This window comes from Tauraco erythrolophus, chromosome 2 (genome assembly GCF_009769465.1).
Source record: "Tauraco erythrolophus isolate bTauEry1 chromosome 2, bTauEry1.pri, whole genome shotgun sequence".
Classification (NCBI taxonomy): domain Eukaryota; kingdom Metazoa; phylum Chordata; class Aves; order Musophagiformes; family Musophagidae; genus Tauraco; species Tauraco erythrolophus.
Genome location: NC_141466.1, coordinates 8,626,264 through 8,644,011, shown reverse-complemented (window position 1 = coordinate 8,644,011; position 17,748 = coordinate 8,626,264). Strand labels below are relative to the sequence as shown.

At 39.2% G+C, this 17,748-nt stretch overlaps 1 protein-coding gene across 1 annotated transcript in view; it reads left to right on the top strand.

Moving 5' to 3' along the window:
* Positions 1-6,221, top strand: part of ENPP3 (ectonucleotide pyrophosphatase/phosphodiesterase 3) — a 45,207-nt gene extending 38,986 nt beyond the window's left edge. The window contains exons 22-25 of the mRNA XM_086632078.1: positions 362-439; positions 1,867-1,999; positions 3,922-4,078; positions 6,048-6,221. Of these exons, the coding sequence (XP_086488204.1) occupies positions 362-439; positions 1,867-1,999; positions 3,922-4,078; positions 6,048-6,221 (542 nt within the window). The remainder of the gene's footprint in view (positions 1-361; positions 440-1,866; positions 2,000-3,921; positions 4,079-6,047) is intronic.
* Positions 6,222-17,748: the final 11,527 nt, after the last annotated feature.

Sequence of the window (17,748 nt, the reverse complement as noted above, 5' to 3'; positions counted from 1 at the left end):
CAAATGCAGGGCAACTGCTACTTGTATCTAAGTATTTTCAGTTTAGAACATTTAAATGTTTCTGTAGAAAATGGAACAGCTTGAATGTGATGGAAACTGGTTGGAAAGATGTAACGGGTTGGAGTGAAGGGCTGTCCCTCTTCCTCTGATGAATATTAATTGCCTATTGTCAAATTTGCTAATTACTTTATCGAACTGATTGTACAAATAACTTTGGAGATATATTTGCAGTAGGATCATACACTCGTGCTCAAATATAAAATGTAATTGAATTGCATATACCTGCAATTTATAGTGACATATTAATCAAATTAATCTTTGTATAGTATTTTATTCATTTATACTTTGTTCTTTTGTATAGATTTCAATTCATCTGCTGTTGAACAGTATGATGCCTTACTCACCAGCAATATTGTTCCCATGTATAGAGCTTTCAGAGGTAAGTTGCAAAGGTTTGATGAATTTTAATTAATTTTCTGTAATTATGCTTCTGGATTTGATAAATCTATGACAAGGATTTAAAAACATTAATGCTTGGCCTGCAGTATATCCAGATCCTGTGCAAACATATTTAAAACTTTTTAAAAGTAGATGTGTGAAATTTTAAAACACACTTATGTAAGCTAATTTTTTTTCTGCATATAGTCCTGTCTGACCTCTGCTTAAGCATACCTGTTCGCTTTTAAATATCCTCTTCATCTCCTGTGTGCTGCCCTAACATGAAATGCTGGCTATGAAACTGTCATGAACATATCCCCTTGGGGAAATGCTCAAGGTGAATGAGAATGACACTTTTTCTTTCCTTTTGCAATGTCTCAAGACTGCCCGAAGTTTGTAACCAATGCCCTGATCTGGTGTCTGTTTCATCAAACAGAAACTCAAACCAGAGAATATTAATCTTAGTTCAGACAGATGTTTCTATTATGCAAGTGCAGTAAGCTACATTATCTCTTTCCATCCAGCCTGATTCACATTTGTTCGTAATCACTGATAAGACATTTTCTATAACTGCTTATCATCCTTTTTTACTCTTAGGTCTAGACTTATTTTCTTAGACAAAAGGAATTCCGTAAGCAAAAAGCTGGATGGAAAGCAATGATGTAACTACCTTTCTAATGCATTCAGACCTCATTTATTCATTCAGTCATGTCATATAAAAACCAGAGATCCAGCAAACCTAAGTAGCTTTAATCTTCACAGTAAGTCAAAGACATTATGAAAAATCTAATTTTCCAAGGAAAACTCTACAAGAGATTTAAACTTACAAGAAGTTACTCTAGACTGTAAGCAAGAGGCGAATCAGTAGGGGATGCCCTCAAGCTCTCAAATTCATCTGTTTGTTTTTTTTTTTTTTTCCCATGATAGCTGTAAATATTCAAATAGTCTCACTAGCTTATATCCTACAAATTGTATTTTTCTCAAATAACATCTGTGAAATAAGCCAAATTGCCTACTGATATTTGACATGAGTTCTGTAGAATCAGATTAACTCTCAAATGGTGAATAATCCTCTCACAAAACCATCATCTCAGTTCCTACTGATTGGCACAGTTGCAGGTGCTAGCAGATAGGCCAGAAATTAATGACCTCTCAGCTCTAGAGCTGTAGCTTCAGCTTCAGATCGAGTGCATTATCTCCAGTAGTGCAATGGACCTTGCAGAGCTATAATAACATTCACCATGCCTCTTTCAATGGTGAGTAAGAGTATGTCCTGTCTGATGAATTCCAAATTTTGTGAAACAGAGTTGATTTTACAGACAGTTTTATTATTCATCTATAGCAAAAAAGGAAGTGTGTTCTTTTTATTTAGAGGGGAAATAACTTCAAATTTATGTTAAGTACGCTTATATTTTCTTTTAATGACAGATATATGGGACTATTTTCATAATGTACTTCTTCAAGAGTATGCTAGAGAAAGGAATGGAGTAAATGTTGTCAGTGGACCAGTGTTTGATTACAATTACGATGGCCATTTTGATACTCTTGACGAAATTAAGCTGTAAGTACATGGAAAAGCCAGAAGTGAAACTCCAGATTATTTCCCAATGTGTTTCCACACAAACAAATTTCTATTAAAAAACAACAAGAAACGAGTATCATGGAGAATGGAGTATTCCCTTTACAATACTACATCCACTGTTACTCATACAACAGCAAATACTCTTGCAAACAGAGCATTGTGGAAGTTGAAGTTCCAGTAAAGAGAAGAAAGCTTTGCAGTTGCATGTACACATGGACAGATACAGACCAGTAACCTACTTCTCAAGCTTATGCTTAGATTTTTGGGCCTCTGCAACAGAAATACTGGGAGAATATATGACATCTAAATATGCAGATGTATTTAAGCATTATTTTCTCACTTTGATGTTCTCACTCACATGCTTGTTGTTTCTCCCTGTTGTTTCAAACTGATGTGTTTTATCAAAGATCAGATTTCTGTGTTTGCCTTCACTGAATCATGTAACTGGGAATGTAACATGAAACATTTCTGAGTGGTATCTTTGCATAGCTATGGCTTACACAAGTCACTTGAAGGTCTGACAAGTTCCAGGTACATTTTAGTGAGCTCTGGTAGCATAACAAAATACATTTTAAAATTTCATCTATGTATAGAAACAGGAATAAGAGAAGACTTACAAAAAACAATTCTATAGAAGAGAAATATAAGAGATAAAGACCAATTATTTATGTTAGGGAATGTCAACAGAAGGACAAAAAAAAAAACAGAATAAGAATAAAAAGAACAAACAACTTTGTTCCAAACATAGGGAAAATGCCTTGTGACGGTAAGAATGCTTATGTAGTAGAAAAGTGCTGGGAAATCTGCAGAGCTGAATCTGTCACTGAAGATGTTTTATTCAAGGCTAGACTTAATACCACATCTGTCAAAAATGGTTTGAGAATAGGAAAATCAGCTCTGCCACGAAGTAGGAGGGTGGAAGGGAGGAGAGACTGGAACTTCCTTCCAAGCAGAATGCTGTAATACCCAGTTGACCACATAATGTTGTCTACAGTTTGGAATAAGCATGTTTTATTCAGCATGGTTAGTCAGTCATATGAAGCAGTATAATGATTTCAGTGATGGTGTTTTGTTGAATACTGAAGACACACAGCAAATTTGGGAAGCATTCAGCTGCTCATAAGTTTATACAGTAAAGTGATCATGTTTGTGGAATAGCCAGAAATAGGCAGAAAGGGGAGGCAAAGACATTTTCAATCACGTATCCTAAACTGCTTTCTATAGCACATAGCCACAAGTCACCATTCTGGCGTTTCTTGCTGGCAAGGAACCAGAAGCTAATTTTCTTGTCACAGTTCTCCAATTCAGTTTCATGTGGTTGAAATTCTTAATTTCTTAACAAAGGGCAAATGCAATGCTCTGTCCTGCTTCTTCCAGATATAGAAATCTCTGGCTTTGGCAAAATAGAGTGTTGACCGCCTAAGCAATCTTGTTGGTTTCAGTGGGACTGCTTGTAGCAGAAGGACTCATCAATTTGTGTTTGACTGTTCATGAAACAGATAGTGAGGCTGTCTGTTCCATCAGGTATTTATTTCGATTATAAAATAAGTAAAAGTCATATAGTAGTGACAGATCTGTGCTGAGATAAGTTCTGTAAATTCCTAGTGGCATCATATAAGGAAGAAATTTTTTACATTGAGGATGGTGAGGCAGTGGAACAGGTTGCCCAGAGAAGTTGTGGATGCCCCATCCCTGGAAGTGTTCAAGGCCAGGTTGGATGAGGCTTTGGGCAACCTGGTGTAGTGGAGGGTTTCCCTGCCCATGGCGGGGGGTTGGAACTAGATGATCTTTAAGGTCCCTTCCAACTCTAACCAGTCTATGATTCTATGATTCTATGATTCTATCAGTGGCTTCAGTACTTGATATCTAGATAAATCCCTTAATTAATTTTTGTTTTGTAGGCATGTAAACAATACAGAAATCCCTGTCCCAACCCATTACTTTGTGGTTCTGACTAGCTGCAAGAACAAGTCCTACACACCACTGAACTGTTCAGGCTCCTTGGATGCTTTGTCTTTTATCCTTCCTCATCGACCTGACAATACTGAAAGCTGTGCTGTAAGTATAGTTCTATGCTTTTGTGTGCCAATGAGCTTTGTGAACTGATTCCGAGTGGAATCTAGTCATCTGGATAATCTTTAAAAGTCTAAATGTTTAATTAATTCATTCCCCATAAGTTGAGAGTGAGCTGAGAGCTAAAGAGATGACTAAGAGAGCAAGAAGATCCAGGAGAGGTAGCTGGAAACTAATGAGCTGATAGGAGGCAAGAAAGAAGAAGAAAGGAGGGTTTGATAAGAGGACTTGGAAATGCTGTCACCTGCGAAGGGCTGAGAACAGCAGCACAGGACAAACAGGGTGATGAGGTAGCTTTATGGAAGACTGCAGGATAAACTTACTCCGGAGGACTTTGAGTGTTACTCCCTTCAGTGTAGCTAAAAAAACTCCTTCAATCCTTCATTGCAGTTTTATGGAGCACCTCTCCTAATGAAGACAGGCTGAGACAGTTGGAGTTGTTCAGCCTGGAGAAGAGAAGGCTCCAGAGAGACCTTAGAGTAACCTTCCAGTACTTAAAGGGCACCTACCAGAAAGCTGGAGAGGGACTTCTAACAAGGGCATGTAGTGATAGGACAAGGGGCAATGGCTTTAAACTGAGAGAGTAGACTTAGGTTAGATATAAGGAAGAAATTCTTCCCTCTGAGGGTGGTGAGGCACTGGAACAGGTTGCCTGGAGAAGCTGTGGCTGCGCCCTCCCTGGAACTGTTCAAGGCCGGGTTGGATGAGGCTTTGAGCAACCTAGCCTGGTGGAAGATGTCCCTGCCCATGGCAGGGGGGTTGGAACTTGATGATCTTTAAGGTCCCTTCCAACCCAAACTGTTCTATGATTTATCAGAAATTAAACAGTAGGCATTTGATGGATGGTTCTGCACTTGAAATTCATACTTGAATTAAATAAGATCTATGCTTACCACTAACAGTGTAAATCTCCTGTTTTGCAACACACAAAATAAATCAGCTGAGTGTAATATGTATCGTTCAGCCAGCGGAGTGTCTATTCCATAACCTCTGGGATGCAGAAGGTTCCTTAGCTCAGTGTGTGTATTATGGTGTCTTCCAACACACAAGTGTAGCAGCACAGACTTGAATTGGCCCTCAAAGCAATACAATTGTGTTTATTTAGTTTATTTATAACTTTGAACTCATAACTCCAGACAGGTGCAAGCTTCTGCTGCTTAGAAACAACTTGGGTGTCTCCTCATTTGTGGTGTGGTTAATCCACAACTGCCCAGGGATCTGTTTGGTAGTTGAGACTTGACTAAATATACAAAATAAATAATTTGAATGAATTAGTCTTTGTAGTTTAGAAATTAACATCTGTTTTTTCTAACGTTTATCAACAAACCCCAAGTATCATTGGACTTTATATTCATTGCGTCTTGCAGTGATATAAATTTAGTGAATCATTTGTGTCAGAGGCAGATATTGGTAACAGAAAAGCAAATTACCATCTGTTTGCTAAAAAACACTTTGTAGTAAAAGAATTGAACAATAATATTTATGATTTAGTAGTGCTTAAATTTCTCTTATTTTCCCTGTCTGTCCAGCAATTATTATTGCTGTCCAACAATCAAGACTGAGCTGCTGTAAGGACTTTGTTCAGGTTGTCAGGTACCTGTTGTCTGGCTAGCCTGAGCACTGCAGCTAGTTTATATATACCATATAAACTGTCCTTACTTGTGTGTTTAAAACATGACTAAACTACTTTGCAGTTAAAAGTCATACTTGCCATTTCAGCATAATTTTGCTCTCTGTCTCTTTGGAGGGAGACGAGACATGCATTTGATTATGTTTGAGTGAGATCCCTAAATGCAAGGCCGTAAAGATGTCTAAGAAAACCTGAATGAAGTTTTACCAACTGGAGGCCTTTGGTCTGTCAAAACAGTTCAATCACTGGCTATTGTCTAACAGCACCACCAAACAACACAGTGTGTTTTATGTGTTTGAACATTGTTCTTGTTTGTTTTGGCAGGAAAATAAGACACTTTCCGAATGGGTTGAAGAAAGGGTTCAGGCTCATTCTGCACGTGTTCGGGATGTGGAGCTGCTAACTGGGCTTGACTTTTACCAGGAAAGAGAGGAATCCATCTCTGACATCTTACAGCTAAAGACATTTTTGCCAATATTTGAGACTGAAATTAACTGAGTATCTGTTAAAAAAGTGTCGCTGCTTAGAAGAAAGCAAATTTAAGTGATTTAACTTTTTTCCTTGCTAAAGCATGTACGAAACATGACTACAACTCTTCTATAGGAAAAAAACCCCCACACTTAGAGGAGCTATTTTTTTTTTTTCAAATTAGTGTTCTTTGGTAAAGTATTTTGGGCCAACTGAACAAAAATTACCTAGATTAAATCATCACTGCTGAGCCAGACTTTCAAAATAGAGAATATTTTATTAGTAGTGGTTTGAAAAAAACACTGCAAAAGGAACATGTTTTTATAGTAGACAGACCCCAAAATTGTAAATTGTGTTGAAAATATTTCTATGAAGGAGGTGGAAAGTGAAAGAGTTTGAGAGGAGTGTATGTGGTTTGTTCCTTGTGTTTATCAGAGAGGTTATGGTTATCTAATACTTGTATGTCCTGAAATATTCTGAATTTCTCTTTCTCACCTATTAATTCAGTGGAAACTGCTATGTATTTGAAAAACATATTCACACTTTCGAGGAGTTTGTATATAGTTGAAGTGTCCTCTATGATCATCCCCTGTGTTTTCCACTTGGATTAATTCATTGTGCTAGTAAAAAGTGAAGTGCAGTAAAGGAGCTATGTTCTGTACCCTTCAGAAATCTTGAAGCATTCTGGACATGAAGAGGTAAAATAAATACTCTAGCCAGAAGAGTTTTGTCTGGATATTTAGCTGTATTTGCAATGATTTCCAAATGCCTGGCAATACCTGAATGTTTGTGTCTATTTTTAAATACTTAAACCTGAGATTAGAGCACAAAATTAGTGATGACATATGAAAAATAGTCAGTGTTCCTTTCTGTAGTGACATTATACACAGGGACTCTCTAACTCCTACTGTGCTTGCACACAAGTTACTACTGAGGGCAGATAAGTGGGACAGTGGAAATTCCCAGATTCTGCTATTTGAGAAATGTCATGTGTTATTGAGTGTTGAGCTGATTTTCTCCACTGAAAATGCTGCTAAGTGCAGGTATGAGTAACAGCAGACAATTGACCATTTGTTTTATTTATAGGCACAGTGGGGGAGTTTTAAAGAAACATGTCAAAGAGCGTTTCAATCTGTAACTAACTGTCGACTGAAGGAGATATACCTGTTTAAAAAAGAAAGCTTTAAAAGCCTATACAAAAAAAAAAAAAAAAAATCAAAACCACCACAGGACATTTTTTCCCCATGTCTTAGATGATCAGTGTATGCACATATATTACAAATGCAGCTTAGCAATATTCATCTTCCATTAAGATGTGGGATCAAGCTGAATGTCAAGATTTGTATCTTTGGTTAAACCATTACACCGTTTCCTTGAACATGGAATTGTATTTCACCCTGCAACACTGTGGCTTCTCAGTCTGTCCATCTAAACCAGAGACTTCTGCTGAACTGCCTCAATTAAAGATACAACCGATTTTTCACCGCGTAGTGAATCATACCCTAAATCTAGTCAATGAAGTGTAATATTTGCTACCTCTACATTGGCAATTTAAAGTAGAACTAGCTTGACTGATGTGATATTGTTATGACTTGATATGTTTAAATTTGTATTAACCCCTGTATCACCAACCATGACAGCAGTACAAGCTTCAGGCCAATACTCTAGTTCAAATATGAAAGCAAATTTCTGGTGTAGATATGCCTTTGTGAACAGTTATGCTCATGTTTGAATTATGTATATCTCTGCATAATGAAATAATGTCTCTGAGGTTTGCCCAGACTTCTGAAAATTAATTTCATCCATGCTCTCACATGACAGCTACTGGACTTAAACAGCAGCAAGATTAATTCACTATCCTCCTTCACAAGATTCTTTAATATTCTTCTTTATCAAAATGTCTAGCTTCCCCTCCAAAAGCACCCCACCCTGATGTTAAAAGTTGGCCCCTTCTGCGTAAAGATCCCTGTCTATCAGGCTCACAAAAACTGCATTTCTCCTTCAGTATTTGTACAGCATCTAGCACAAAAGAATCCTGATCCCATATTTGGGTTTTACATAAAATTTTGTGGTAATGGAGTCTGAAGTTACAGTTACTCTAAGAAAGCAAGCATGAGAGTGGTCTTGCTAAAGTCACGTTTATTTCCCCTGCTCTTCATTCAGCTGTCGTAATATCTAGCGTTCAAAAATGTAGTGGGTCATTTACAGATAGAAGTATGGAGATTGCATAGGAATATCTAACTGAAAATTTTCTGCAAGTAAATCACTTGGCCTTAGCCCTTTATTCTTCCCTTGGCACCAATGCCTGGGTACTCTCTTCATGTTGCAGAGTGTCCAGCTTTCCCAGGGCCAATTCTCTATGCAGTGTCATACAGCTCCTGTCACACCTCATGACACAAACTCTGCTACAAACTGGTACAGTCAGCGTTGTGTTTCTCCCTCTCCCCAGAGGCTGTAATGCCCATCTGCTGATCTTGGGGTTTCACCGGCCTCCTTAAACCTGTTGCATTTTTTGTTACCTATGGGAGCAATCATGGGAAGTTTTCTTTCCCCCATCACTACTAAGTTCAGCCAGGGAGCCTAGTCATCACCTGCTTTAGAACACATCTGGATTTCTGACTGATTTAGTGCAAAACTGTGGGCTAATGTTTCTTGCTTTCCCTTCCCTAATTACATGAGCCAGTGCCTGCAGTGGAATTTGGAGAACTGGTGGAGCTGGAGGAATGATGATTAGGGGACAGGTTTGGCTCTGTGTGCCACTCTTGTACCACATAATTAAAGTTGCACATGGGAGGAAGCGCAGCTCTCAAACCCTGGAGATTTATGCAAGGGAAATTCATTGGTGTTTGGGCTTTGATGACCTTATCTAAGATGTTTAACAGGTTCATAGGCTTGCACAGGCATTTTTGTTTGAATTTAGAATCATAGATTCTAATTTGAAAATAAATTTGAAAATTTATTTGATCTAATTTGAAAATAAATATAATGCCTTATTCATTCATAGAAATAAAAAATAAAAAAAAATCTTGCCAGTTCCTAAGAAGATATTTGATACTGTGTACATATGATTGCATTACCTGCAGAGATATAACCTGAAACTTATGCAGTTCCCTAAGACATTTGTGTGGATCTTTTCCTTTTTGAAATAGAGTAATTTCTGCAATTTGCATGGAGATGGAAATGAACAGCTGCCTCAAACAGAATTCATGTGCCACCAAAGCAACAAACTACAGCAGAGTCATTCCAAAAATCTAAAAATTGTGTTTTACTCAAATAATATTGACCTGGAACATTTCAGCCACTTACGTTTCAAGACTCTCAGCTAGTTGTCCTAGTTTGCATTTCAAAAGCAAAGAATACTTATTCTTCATTAAAGTTATCAAATACAGGGAAGTTCTGGTATGTAGAGGAGAGTAGGAGGGGAATAAGTTCTATCTTGTAGTTCAATGGCAGTGAAACTGTATGTGATATTGTCAGAAGTCTACTTGGAGCACATTCTTTACTATACAAAACACAAGAACAGTCGACTGCATGTATAAAATTATTTTTTTTTACTCAGAAATGCTGAGAAATTCACAAGTTAAAATAAAGAAACAGTAAAAGTAGCAACGAATAAACAATAACACATGGTAAAATCAGCTTATGGCAAATATTTAATTTATAAACATACTCCTCCTTTGATAACCACTCTGCTTTGTCCTGAGAACTAAGAAATAATGCTGTTTCTGAAAGTTTAAAACTTCTTCTATTTCCTAGGAGATGTAACTTCCCAAAAATGGCAAGCCCTTTGTTTCTGGGGTTTTTTTAGCCAGTTTTGGGACCCATAAGTATGAAGCTGGAGTGCAATAGGCGTAAATCAATCTGCTGATTGTAAAAGCAAACGTTGCTGAGTCCCAGCTCTCGTAGCCGCCTTATATATAAGAATTAAAAATGTAAATTCTGTAAGACATGATTTTCCATAGACCACTACTGAAGCTGAGAAACTGAGCACTCCTGTAGCCACTGAAAATCCGAACTCAGGAGGATCTGGCTGTTTCCCTCTCTTATGCTTGTTTTTATTTTTTTTTTTTAATTTTAGAGTATTAAAACCAAACCTGTAAGCAAATACAGAAATGTGGCCTTACCTATAGCTAGTCTATAGCAAGGTAGAATAATAATAAAAGAGAGCAGGCAAGGGAAATACAGCCTACTCTGTTCCAGAAAGTCCTACAGCCAAAGCAAGGAGAAGCTTAACCGATTATTGGATTTTTTTAGCAAGCACTACTGCTTCCCTAACACCATGCCCTGGCTTTGCGAGATCATCAGCATAGAAAACAAACTTTTTTTTTTTTCTTAATAATTCTGATAGAGACTGCTGGCTTTTTGTCAATACCTCACTGAAGGCTACCTTCAAAGTTGAGTGCAGACATTTAAATGGCACAGAACACCCTCGACTCCTACCTTGGACATTTTTCCTTAAGGAAAATAGTATTACTGGATATAGAAAGGGCTGTTTTTTCAGATTACTTCACACAGTAGTCCTGCAATGTTTGTACATAGGATAATGGAATTTTTCATATGCAAAATATGCAATCGTGTTTATAAGTATAGATTTTTTCTACCCTAACAGTGCCATTTCTGTGCAGTGCATGGAGTTCCCACCCCTGGGTGAAGGGTTGTCACTAAGGAGGCAGACAAATCTGTCATGACTCTGGACCTGATGTCTTGGCAAAAGCGGAGGTTCAGAAGTGTCCTCTTAATCAAGCAGCACCTCCCTGACCCGTCACGTTTACCTGGGGAGGGGAAAATGAAGACTACTGGAATGACTTTCCTCCTCATAGTCTGGAAATAGCAGGGAATTTGAATCCTTCCCAGTCTCTGGAGCAGAAACCAAAGAACAGGAGTGTCCTCAGAAGGATGAAAAGTGGTGGGTGGAACGTGATTTGGCGTCAGCCAGGATCAGGGCTTAGGACAGCTTTGGGTTTGAGATCAACCAGATGTGAAGCGGGTGGAGTCTTTTGCTGAGGACCCAAATTACTTATGGATGCATATTAAGGAGACCTGGCAGCTGATGTGGCACATAAACCAAACTGCCGGCTGGCCAGGAAACTCAGCCACAGACTGCTTTGCCTGTAATGGTTGGAAGTTGGAAAGAGAGCAAGTGCTTCCCAAAACTGGCTGCAAGGAAGGGCAGATCTCCAGGTCTTACTCCATGTGAGAGAAATGTTGCTGGCGAGAAGAGGACTTTGGCTTTCCAGAGGTCCTCTGAGGAAAGGCAAACTTGCAGAGTTTTGTTTGCCATCTAGCTTGCCTCTTATCACCGAGTCAAGTTGCTGTCTAACGGAACAACTCCCCAAAGGCATGTGTGGTTTTGCTCAAGATTAGGGACTGCAGAGAGTGGTGTTACAAGCTAAGAGGCAGGATGGTCTCATCTGGGCAGTTGGTGGGCACAGTCTTTCCTTCCTACCAAAGAAGAGGCTCAACTAATCTGATATTTAGCAGTAAGGAATCTGATATTTAGCAGTAAGGAAGTCATTTCTCTGGCTGGTTGTACCTCAACGACAGATGTTGTTCACAGTTACAATGACAGCAGGAGATGATTTAGAATCATAGAATCATAGAATCACAGAATCATAGAATGGTTTGGGTTGGAAGGGACCTTAAAGATCATCTAGTTCCAACCCCCCTGCCATGGGCAGGGAAACCCTCCACTACACCAGGTTGCCCAAAGCCTCATCCAACCTGGCCTTGAACACTTCCAGGGATGGGGCATCTACAACTTCTCTGGGCAACCTGTTCCAGTGCCTAGAAACCACTATCTTAAGAGAGCTGTGGCTGGACAAGTGCATTTTGACCACATTGTGACTTCAGCAAGATCAGCAATTCACAAACAGATATGCCAACCATACCAACTCCAGCTGTGCTTGCAAGGCATATGAAAAAGGCAACTAAGGGTTTTTCAATCATTTGCGTGACTATCTGTAGTGCCGTGTAGCTGAAAGAGAAATGAGCTAATGGTTAGGCTCCACACTTTAATGGGGGCATGACAAGCCAAAGTCTTTCATTTCCTTAAAAACAAAACACACAGCTTTTTTTTTGGTAGTTCTACCCTTTAGCAATCCATGTTCTTCTAAGCAGGTTCCAAGCAGGATATTTGCAGTAATTCAGGAGGATCTCTGAGTGCCTACAAGGACTGCTTACAGGGTAAGATGGAGGAAAAACCTGAAAAGACCTGTAACTTGAAAGTTAGTCTAGATGCATTTTCTAGATCATTGCAAACATAGTGGATCTTAATACATCGATTAAGCTTCTTCTTATGTTTAAGTTGAATTTCCTGTGTTTCGGTTTGTGCCCATCGCCTCTCATCCTGTCACTGGGCACCACTGAAAAGAGCCTGGGTCCATTCTCTTTGCACTTTCCCTTAAGGTATTTGTACACATTGATAAGATCCCCTTGAGCCTTTTCTTCATCAGGCTGAACAGTTCCAGCTCTCTCAGCCTTTACTTGTAGAAGAGATGCTCCAGTCCCTTAATCACTGTAGCAGCCCTTCGCTGGACTTTCTCTGGTATGTCCATGTCTTTCCTGTACTGGGGAGCCCAGAACCAGACTCAGAATTCCAGGTGTGGCATCACCAGTGCTGAGTAGAGGGGAAGGATCACCTCCTTTGATCTGCTGGCAACACTCTTCCTAATACAGCCCAGGGTACTATTGGCCGCCTTTGTCACTGGAGCGCATTGCTGGCTCGTGTTCAACTTGGTGTCCACCAGGACCCCCAGGCCCTTTTCGGCCAAGCTGCTTTCCAGTTGGGTGGCGTCCAGCTTACACTGGTGCATGGAGTTGATCCTACTCAGGTGCAGGACTCTGCACTTCTACTTGTTGAACTTCATGAGGCTCCTGTCAGCCCATTTCTCCAGACTGTTGAGGTTCCTCTGAATGGCAGCATGACTTTCTGGCATGTGACTATTCCTCATTTTGTGTCATCAGCAAACTTTCTGAGGGTACACTCTGCTTCATCATCCAGATGATTAATAAAGGTGTTGAGCACTATCAGACCCAGCATAGACCACCAGTGACTACTCAGCAATGGGGATGCCTCAAATTTTCTTTTACAGGAATGTTTTTTGTAACCAGTGGTTTTATTTATTGTTATGAAATTTTCTTGGTGGCAGAATACAAACCTGTTATTCTGTAGGCAGGACAAAAGAGTTTTCTTGAAGTTCTGCATTTCAGATAACGCTCATCAGCACAGATGGAAACTACACCCGTTCGCTGTGAATATAAACCACTCAATTTGATCAAACAAAAAAACCTTTTCATAACTATGGGAACTAACTATCTTTTTTTTCCTTCTCTTAGAATCATAGAATGATTCTAACTCTTTTTTACCTTCTCTTGTTATGGTATGCAGGACATGCCATAGAATTCTCTCTTGAATCTCAGAAGTAACCAGTTCTCCAGAGGAAGAAAGAGGGCTGGTGGGGAATGGCTGAGAAAAAGCACCTTGGAAAGGAATGCTCCTTTTGCTTTGCAGCCAAGTCAATGAATGTAATTTCCATCTATTCAGCTGTTCTAGCTTGGATTTTTTTTCCCATTGCCATTTGTTTTCAAGAGAAAAGCTGATAGATTTGTGTCTAACTACCAAAACTACAGCTGTGAATATCATTTCTATCATCTCTAGAACATTTGAAGGATATTCCCATCCAAGAATGCAAAAAGTGCTTCAGAAATGATAGTTGTTTTTAATTTCTTCTTATGAATTTCTACTCCATTTTAGGCAAAAGGATGCCTTTTCTGTATCTGGGAGCACATTTTCATGCAGCAGCAGATTCCAAAGAGATTAGTTTGCAGTCCTCCTTTCCACTCTTCCCTAAGGGGCATTGTCCACATCTTTTCATCTCACCAGTTTATATTCTTCTAAATTTTTTTTCAGATTACAGATGCTGGATATCTCCCTAGCACTGTTAAGCATTTCAGATCAGCCTTCACTTACAAGGAGGGAGAAGGGCAGAAAAGAAGCACTGTCTGAATGCAGAAAAAAATATGATTTTCAAGTTTTGGTTCCTTGGCATTTTTAAAAGCTTAACTGCAGACCCATGGGAAAGGTGAGTTTAAACTGTTGCTTACTCTAATTCTTTCCACAGAATGAGAAATCTCGCCTCATTTCCTTTCCTCAGTTATGAGTTAGATCACCTTTTATGTGGTATGCGACTTAATCTTATGAGTAGTACACAGTTTTGGGAACAGTTTGGCTGTATAGGCTTAGAAAAAACACATTATATTATTTCGTACTTGTTTTAGCAAATTTTTATTTATAAACACTGCCAACAACTTTCAGGCTCTGTTTGGTGTATCAAACGTGCTTCTGGGGGTTTGGCAGCAAATAATTCCCCATAATCCTGGTTCCTAAAGGCACAGTCAGACGGAGCGAAAGCAAACAGGATGCTGTCTGGTGAGAAAGCAGAGGAATGAGAAAAGAGAAGGAGATGGTAGCGAGACATGATTCAAAAAGGACTGGTAATGTTTCCCTAGGAGACTGTGGTCTGTGGAGGGCACAAGGACTGGCCAGTGGTACCCCTCTTTGTAGCTGACCCACAACATTGGGTATAAGAAGCAACCACATCAGTTTCTATTTTTTGCGTAGTGTGTTACCAGCTGTATCTACTGCCCAGCATCTTCCTTTTCCCATGGTTCCTCTTACTCCAACGTGTGTCTTTTTCTCTTCCCAGCCCCAGTAATGTTCCTCCTCAGCACCTGTGGCTTAATGCGATCTTTAGCTTCTCCAGCTGTTGCCACTTGCCCTGAAAGGAGTCCCCATTCCTTTCTCCGATTGGCCCTTCACGTTTGCCCCAACTGTTCATGCGCCAACCATACTCCCTAAACAATTTGAAATAAAACCAGCATGTAAACCAGCTCCCTGCCCGATCTTTGGGACTGTGATCACTGCCATCTGTGCTTTCTCAGACCAGAAATAATGCTGCTTCTGCAATGCTGGACTTTCAGATATCTTAGTGTAAAAGTGTTGTATTTAGTCATTAAAATCACATGGTTTCTGCCAAAGGAATAGGATGACCTATGAGAAGTCCAGAAACAAGCATTTTCAATAACAAAAGACTTGAAGATTTTATGATAACATCTATATCATTATAACTACTCTCTGAGGTACTGATTTAATTTAATGTACTGGTGTAAAGACTCTTAGACAGAAAGTTTCTGTTGGTCTGAATGACTTGTGGGTGAGAACTTCTAAGACACCACTGTATGAGAAATGCTGTAAAACTGTATGAGTTACAGAAGTATATAGTCTTTCTTTCAGTGTCTTTCTCACACGCAAAATGTTTAAGAGAAATAATCCAGCGGAAATGTTGTCAGTGGTACTACCAAATATTCTCATTATTAAAAGCTATCAAATGTTAAAAGATACGCATAAAAGCAATGTGAAAGCTTTTTCTATTTCTAGAAATAGAAATAAAATAAAGTATTTTTTTATCTCACACAAAGACAAGCAGTGAATATTTCAAAGCAGCAGGCAGAAATTGATACCTGCTGTTAGTGCAGTTATGGAAAGCTCCCTCTCTGCCAGTCATGAACAACCTAATACAACCATGGACAGGTTGTTGTAATATTGCTTGACAGATTTTGCGATTGATTGTTGTAAAAAATGGGTCCTTGTGAAACACAATTGATGAATGACATAAAGTCAAAAGGCAAGTTGTTTAACTGATTTCTGGAATGTCTCAGGAACTTTAGGAATCCAACTGTAAGAAAGATTAAAATTTCTCATAGGAATTTTTTATTTTTTATTATATGTTTCTATGTTTCTATACTGTGATTAATGCAGAATAACTGCAGAGAAAAATAGCACTGACAAACTTTGTATGTTCTGGCTAAAGCTTCTGCTTTATGAATCACTGAATCCACAGTCTACTTCTTGTCCAACCAAGCTGCACAGCATTCTGGACAGCTATAGCATGGGATAATGATATACGGGATATGATGCACCAGTGTGCTGTTTATGCTCAGGGATTTTCCTGTGTGACATCTTGGATTGTTTCCTGAGGTTTGAGGTTAAACTGAAGAAAACAATTATTTCCTCCTGGTCTGTGATAATCCATCTGCTTTTTAACTACTCGGTGTCATTTGTGAACTGCTGTCAACTTCTACGTGTCACTTTGAACACAAGTGAGGTGTTCCATGTGTATTGGTGTTTACGTAGTCACATGGGTTTGGCTGGACTGAGTGACAACTGCAGTGATGCCCTAATGGCCAAGCAGAGGAGAGGAAACAAAGAATCACATAATTTCTTCTTTAGATATTAATTCCGAGTGGTTTCACATACAGCCACCTACAGGTTTGTCTAGCTCAGACTACATGGCACAAGGATTGTGTTTTAGACCTGGAATGACCATCAGTGGCAATTAAACTTCCAAGAAAGTGGTCTTATTCATCCTGAAGCCTGTAAAGAGTTCACCCAGAGCTGCAGCTGTCTCTTACCTAACCAAAAGCTTGCTTCAAAGTGAAAAAGGGTGCGACTGTCACTGGTGACACCTCCTCGCCTTGGATGGCTAGTTGTCAGTAGCTAAACAGCTTGTCAAACAGCTGTCCACATGGTCTCCAAAGGTACTTGTTGCAGGTAGAGACAGAGCAGAGCTGATGTAAGGCTGGCTAAAGGGCATTGATGATACATGTTTGCTGCTGTTCAGTATGTGAAGGGGGCTTCAAACTGTAAGGGAACATTGTAATTCCAATTACTGAAGAGGTGATTTCAATTTGGAGCAGGAGTGAAGGAAGGCTCCTGTTACGATATGGAAAATTAAGTCTCTATATTCTTACCTACTCTAATCTCTTCCCAAACAACACAAGATTTTAAAAGCTTGTCTTGTTTAGCAGAGCAAACCCAGAATCTGAGAGGAGAAAACCCACTTTTTCTAGCTATATTGCTAGGAGTGATAGCCGTGATGAACTGCAGGGAGAGAAAAAAAAAAAAAAGCTGTCTGAGGTATAGAACAATGTTGACAGCAAATAATTAGAATTATATATAAATTTGCCAGCAGTAGATTCCAGCTGGAAATCGGAAGACAGATTCTCACCAGTAAGCTTCTGGAACAGCTACTCAATGGAAATCGCATGGAGTAAACAAGAATACTTTTAAGAAAAAGCTTGGTCAGTTTATGAATCTGCCTGAATTACCACAGTTACCCATGATAACAGGGAACTGCCTCAATGACTCAATTGGATCTGAGCTCTTTGCCTCAATGAATACTGATTAAAGGAAAGACAAAAAAAAGGCATTTTTATTATAGAAAGGTAATGCAAGATCTGTTTGATTGAGACAGTGCTCAAGGATATTTAACAGAGATTAACACTGAAAGTCCTCATGGCCAGGAACCTGAGAAACTTACCTGGGTTTATAGCAATTTAAATAAAAAATATCTGTTTTGCCAGGATTTGTATGAGCACTGCTTGTGCTGCCATTTCAGCAGTCTTAGCTCCTGCTCTGCTTTCACTGCTTGTGAATCATCTTCCTGAACATTTGGATAGGAAAATTGGTCCCTACTTGCTTTACTTCCAGCTGTGTTTG